Below are 6,347 nucleotides of genomic sequence, written 5' to 3'. Positions count from 1 at the left end.
TCTGCAGAGTCTCAGAAGGTGCAGATACTCCTAAGTAAAAGAACAAAAACTAATCCCCCTTCCCCCCCCCCCCCCCCAAAAAAAAAATTAACCTAACCAACCAGCAAAACCTTAATTATTTATCTGCATCAGCATTTACACACGTGGAAATGGGGAAAAATATCTCCTTTCAACCTGTGCTTGGGTCAAATAACCAAAGTGTGAGACATATAGGGTAAATACAAACATTCAGAAAAACCAAGGTAGATTTAAACTAAGTTATCTGGGTTTCTCTAAGCAGACTATGTTAGTTTGGGAGTGAACAGAACACAAGTTTGCCCTTTTGGGAGGGTCGGGGGGGTGGGGCACAGAGGGTGTTTGTGCTGACCAAGGCCAGCAACTTGGTGGTGCTCCTGCGTGCTTACCAGTGTGCTGCAGACTGCCGAGGGCAGCTGAATGCAGCTGAGCAGTGGGCCACCCCTGATAGGCTGCCGGGGACATGCCTCCTCTCATTGCCCTTTCATCTGTCAGGCAGGTGTCAGCTGCAGGCAGCCAGTGGAGGGAGGCATGCTTACCCCTGCTTGCAGTGGTATGGAGGTCCCTGGGGTTTGTGGGGATGTGAGGCTCATCCCAGGCAGGACAGGCAGGGGGCAGTGGAACTTATGAGCTGCTGTGCTGGGAAGAGGTGGTGCTAATGGTGTACCCTGTATTTCTGGCCTGGGTTGACGGGACATAAAGCGTCTTTCCCCTGTCCCAGTTTTATCTAAGCCATGGGAATGTGCTGGAGTGGCTCTGGGAAGGGTTCAGAGGATTCCTCCCTCCCAACCCCTCCAAGCTGTATTTGGCTTCCCCCTCCCCCCCCGATCCAGCACTGAGTTCCCATCTGAAACAGTTTCCCCTGGGGGGAATCCTCCAGCACAGGGTGTCCCTCTGCTGTCCTAGTTCCATCTGAGCCCTAGGGCTGTGCGCTGGAGCAGCTCTGGGAAGGTTTGGAAGATTTCTAGCCCCCTCCCCCTGCCCCCAAACCAGTGCTGAATTCCTGGCTGAAGCCACTTCCTCTTCAGCCACAACGGACTCTGATCTTTGGGTGGGAGCCATGCCCTTGCAGCTGCAGGGGATGGGGCTTCAGCTGGAAACTTAGTGCTAGCTCTTGGGGGTGGAATGGGAAGCCTTCAATTCCTTCCCAGAGCCACTCAAGTGCCCAGTCCTTGTTCTTGGACAGAACCATGACAAGGAAGGGACAGTCTGTGCCCTGCTGACCTGGGCTGGGAATGTGGGGCGCACTGCTGGCACCATCTCCCCACAGCAGCTTGTGAGCCTGCCTCTGTCCTGCCTGCAGCTGACAGCTAGAGAGCTAGGGGCAGGACCCCCTGGGCACTCAGTTGGAGCAGCTGAGCCTGAGCTGAGTTCCAGTGTTCCTCCCTGTGGTTGGGTGAGGGGGTCGGGGGCACTACAAAGCAGCCTGGGATGCTGGCAGACTGCGATCTAAGGTGAGTCAGGAGGGGATCTGGTATAGAAGTTTGATAGACTGGTCTAACCTAACCTGATTCAATCTGATACTACATCCATTCAGGTCCATCTTTGACTGGGTTCCGTTGCTTTTAAACTAATCTATGTGTCCTGAATTTCTGTTGTTACAGGTTTAGACAGGTTTCTGATAAATTTTATATCAGTTTGTGTAATCTCTGTACCAGGTCTAAGATCATATGCTTAAATCCCATTAACTGCATTTGGATTTATGAAAGGTTTAAATACTTTTTTGAATTAGGCAAAGAAGCTGCAGAACTGGGTTTCTGCTACTTTTTTGCGGAAGCATAGCAAATTGATAACCAACTGTTGATTTAAGTCCCATACACATGTAAGGATGGATGAATAAACCCTTAGAGATTCCCGAGTTCTTGATGACCTCATTTTAGTTTCTCCAAAAAAGTAATTCATTAAACAGATTTCTACAAAAAACAATTTTCTTTATGTTCTCTTCCCTTTCAGCTACCTGAAGAAATGGAAATATTCATCATCAGCTTTTTCAATGCAACTGGAGGAGCTAGAATGGGGAACATAACAAGTGCAGTTTTACAGATCACGAGGAATGATGATCCCATTTATTTTGCAGGTTCCATTCCATTCTTTTTGAAATACAGTTGCAAATACATTGACTACAAAGAGCATTCTTATTTCCCAGACAAGAGACATGTTAAGGTCCAATCCTTTTAGCACTAGAGGCAGTTGCAAAACTTCTATTTTTCTTGGAGTATTATGTGTGTGTGTTTCATCCAAAGTCTTCCATGCATCTGTCTCATTATTCCTTTTGTTCATATTGAAGTTGGATACATTGTTCTGTATATCAGTATGTTCCTATGGCTGAAAATATTCACATAACTTTTCCAGAGTTTCCTTCTACCTCACTAAGGAAACATTTTGGAGGATAACTTTTGAAGGGCTGAACTGTGGGATCTAGCACAAGAGATTCCTGTTTGAAGGCATGTAGTTGATTTGTTGTTTATATGTTTCAGATCCTGTAGTTGTGAAAGTTCAGGAAGGAGATATTGCTAACTTCACTGTTTTAAGGAATGGATCTGCTGATGTTGCTGTTGCTGTCCTGTATGCCACTGTAAATGGAGAAGCCACAGTTGAAGAGGGAGATTTTATTTCCAGTGGAAGGAGTGAGGTCCTTTTTTTTGCTGTTGGGGAAAGACAGCATAATATATCTGTATATACCAATGAAGATGATATCCCTGAAACAGATGAAGCATTTTACATCATTCTCTTTAATTCTACAGGTTAAAACATTTTCTTGATCTAAGGAAAGTAATAATGACTGTTGCTTGTTGTCTTGCATGAACTTGTGAAGAGATAATTATACCACAAAGTATCACATATTGTGTCAATTTATCTAGACAATGAATTGTATACAGAATACTTGGATTTAGGCATAATTTTTCTCTCATGTCCAATTGCCTAAAAACTATCTGAAGTGGCTGACACTTTCTGCAGATGCAATTTTACAGTGGAACCTGGATCATTCCTATCTGGGTGATTCCTATCTGTTTAATTCACAGTGGGGTGCCAAATTAAGGATGGAGATGCCCAGGTGTTTGCTGCACCCTTTACTTCAAAAGGTGTTCTTTACCACTCAGTGGGATCTCATCAGCAACCTTGCGCAGCTGAGTGGAGAAGTAGCTCCAGCTGAAATAAAAGCTACATCAAACAGCTGGAGCACCTCAGTGATGCTGTGTAGCAGTTACTGTGCAAACCTTCAGTTTTGCATGGAATAATAAACCTAGCCCTGCAAAGGAACTAGGATCTACAGCACTGTAATTCTGAATATGGATTTTTAAAAAACTTTTTATTAATAAATTAATGTAGTGAAAATTAGACGCATCACTGAACTGACCATAAATGCATTATTTTAAAAATCTTTTCTACATCAGCCTTATATAGAAATAACAATTTTCTTGAAATTTTGGGTATCACTATCTGGAAAAATAAAACCTCGAACTGTCATATTTTGGCAGAATGCCATATGAACAGGGTTATGCTCACTCACTAATTCAGAGCTGTACATGGAAAAGATTTGTTCACATACATTTTGAACCTATTTAGCCAGAGATCCAATAAAGAAAAGGGTTATAACCTAAAAAATAAGAACTTCAAAATTTGGATTTGATGTCTAGATAAAATAAGATTATGTATATTACTTTTTTATTCATCAGGGCTTCTTTTTTACAAAAAGAGAAGAGTAACCTTAATGAGATGAGTGGATTTGTGTAAGCGTGAACATTTTTTTAAAACGTTGAAAAAGAAAATCATATAGTAGAAAAAATATTCTTGCCGTATTGTAGTTGGCTCAAGAAGCAGAGGGCCCAAAACACTTGAAATATATTTGTTTTTTGACTTGAAATAAGGCAGCTTGCCTGTTTCCCTAGCATACTCTATTAGGACACGGGGTTTTGTTTTTTTTAATATAGCAAACAAAAAAAAATCATCCTATATAATCTCCCACATCTTCCTTTTCAGCCACTTATGGGAAATATCTGGTCTTTTTCCGACTAATGACTACAAGATTATGAAAGAGGGCAGGTGACCCTTTTGCATAAGGTTCCTAGAACTGATATGCAAATGATAAGCTTCTGTGCTTGTTTCTGACAGGGAAAAGACTGACACACTTCTTTGAACAATTTTTCATATTGTCCTGGATCCTCAAAAATCTGTGAAGTGTCCAAAAGCAAGATCAGACAGCTGTGTCCTGATGAAAATATGGGTGGAAACTAAGAAAGATGTAGATAAAGTTGAGCACAAAGCATAGACTGCCCCATAGAGAAATTAGTTTGAAGTGGTTAATTTTCTGTCCCTGCCTCTTAAGAGCAGAAGTTTAAAAAAGGGAGAGGGATGGACAGAAAATGTTATAGGATATATGGGACTGAATGGGATTCTTGTCCTGCACCTGAGACGCTCAGGATGCATCCTTCACTGCTTGGCATGACTACTTCCATTAGGTAGGAATTATACTGTGTTTAGGAGTTTCACTGAATCAGGTTCAATCTTCTCTTAAAATCAGCGGCTGTGTCCAGATGAGTGTGGCCGTGTGGTACGTAGCACCACAGAAGTGTCTGTGGTGCAACATACCACACATTCAGCTGTTCTCTGCAATGCAAAGGAGCAGTGCGGTTTGTTTGTTGGGTTTTTGTGGGGGAAGAGGGGCAGGTTGAGCCCTGGATATCACGAAAAAGAAAAAGGAGTGGCGCACACAGTGCAGAATGTGTTGCTCAAAACCGGAGCCTGGCTGGTCAGAGCCACATTTCAGCTGTCAGCCAGGCTGTAAGCAGCAGGATTGCCACTGCTGTAGCTTCAGAAGGCCCTCAGGATGCCAGGTAAGGCTGCTGGGGCCAGCACTGGGCTGGCCTGTGCTGGCCCCAGCCTTCCCTACCCCACCCAGTGTAACTTGCTGGGTGCCAGAGGGCGTATGGCACAGGTGTTCCTTGGTGACACCTAGCAGCAGCACAAGGTGTGCTGCTACTAATTGTTCCCAGCGAACCAAATGTCCAAGCTTGTGTGGAGGTAGCCGTAGAGTTGGAAGGCACCTCAGGAGGTCAATTAATCCAATCTGGTCTAGGGAGATGCGCCATGGTTGAAACCAAATGTTTAGACAACAGTTATCTCCTCTTATTAGTCCTTACACAGTGTAGGATAGATAGAACCTATCATAGATTTTTTGCCTTTGTATTTCCTGTTATGTGAAGTATCTGTTATTGCATCTTTTAATTTTAATTGGATCATTTAAATTATTTGCCCTTTTTAAATGCAGGTTTCCCTTGCCAACTGTTGGGGTTAGGTTCCTGAAAGTTCCCGTGGCTGGCAAAGCCATGGTTGGCAAGACAAAAGGCTAAGTATATAAGGGGTGTACATTAGGATCTGGGGGAATGCCTGTTCACCAGAGTGCCCCAATGGATGACAAGGTCAAATGGTCACAAGCTCCTCCAAGACCTTTTAGGAAAAATTTCTTTACTGTCTGAGCCCCCAAGGCCTGGAATAGACTCCTTCCAGAGGTGGTGCAAGCACTTACTCTGGACTCTTTTAAAAAACACTTAGATGCTTATCTTGCTCGGATCCTTTGACCCTAGCTGACTTCCTGCCCCTGGGGCAGGGGGCTGGACTCAGTGATCTTGCGAGGTCCCTTCCAGCCCTAATGTCTGTGAAATCAATGAAATCTTACGGGAAAAATGGTAGGTGGAGGGTTGATGCGTGGCCACAGAAAACTGTATACACTGTGGTAGCTGAAATGATATATGGAATATTAAGCATGGACTCTCAAAACCGTGGTTGGCAAAACCCTGGTTGGCAAGGGAAACCTGTATGCATAAAATATCTGAATTTGATAAGAAAATAACCCTGACTTTAGAGATTATTAAAGCAGCTTTCTGTTTTTGTTGAAAATAAGTAAATAAATCCTCCATCTTTAGGTGACACTGTGGTCTACAAGTCTGGAATGGCTACAGTTATCATTGAAGCTAATGATGATCCTAATGGCATTTTCTCTTTGGAATCTATTGACAAGGCAGTGGAGGAAGGCAAAACTACTAGTTTTCTGTAAGTAATGATTATAGCAATCTGTTTAGATTTTCAAGAAATATTATAGATAATATTTTATTGGAAATGCTTTGATCATACTGCAGACTTGCCAGTACAATAGACTTTGTTTTTATAAAGAATTTAAAGGAAAATATGTATTTGAAGTATCAAATATAATGTACGTTTACAGAACAATATGCAAACAAAAACAATTCAAGTATATGATAAGTGAAGGAGGTGTAAGTATGATTACAACAACGATTGATATTCACTGTAGGTATGAAAAGATCAAGTAGAAT

General features: G+C 42.6%; 1 protein-coding gene across 1 annotated transcript in view; it reads left to right on the top strand.

Moving 5' to 3' along the window:
* Window positions 1-6,347, top strand: part of ADGRV1 (adhesion G protein-coupled receptor V1) — a 576,350-nt gene that overhangs the window by 74,781 nt on the left and 495,222 nt on the right. Inside the window, exons 16-18 of the mRNA XM_019518182.1 lie at window positions 1,969-2,092; window positions 2,493-2,759; window positions 5,940-6,066. Coding sequence (XP_019373727.1) covers window positions 1,969-2,092; window positions 2,493-2,759; window positions 5,940-6,066 — 518 coding nt within the window. The remainder of the gene's footprint in view (window positions 1-1,968; window positions 2,093-2,492; window positions 2,760-5,939; window positions 6,067-6,347) is intronic.

This window comes from Gavialis gangeticus, unplaced genomic scaffold (genome assembly GCF_001723915.1).
Source record: "Gavialis gangeticus isolate Ggan-Ray unplaced genomic scaffold, GavGan_comp1, whole genome shotgun sequence".
Classification (NCBI taxonomy): Eukaryota; Metazoa; Chordata; order Crocodylia; family Gavialidae; genus Gavialis; species Gavialis gangeticus.
Note: the sequence above shows the minus strand (reverse complement) of the source record. Positions and strands in the feature narration are given on the sequence as shown.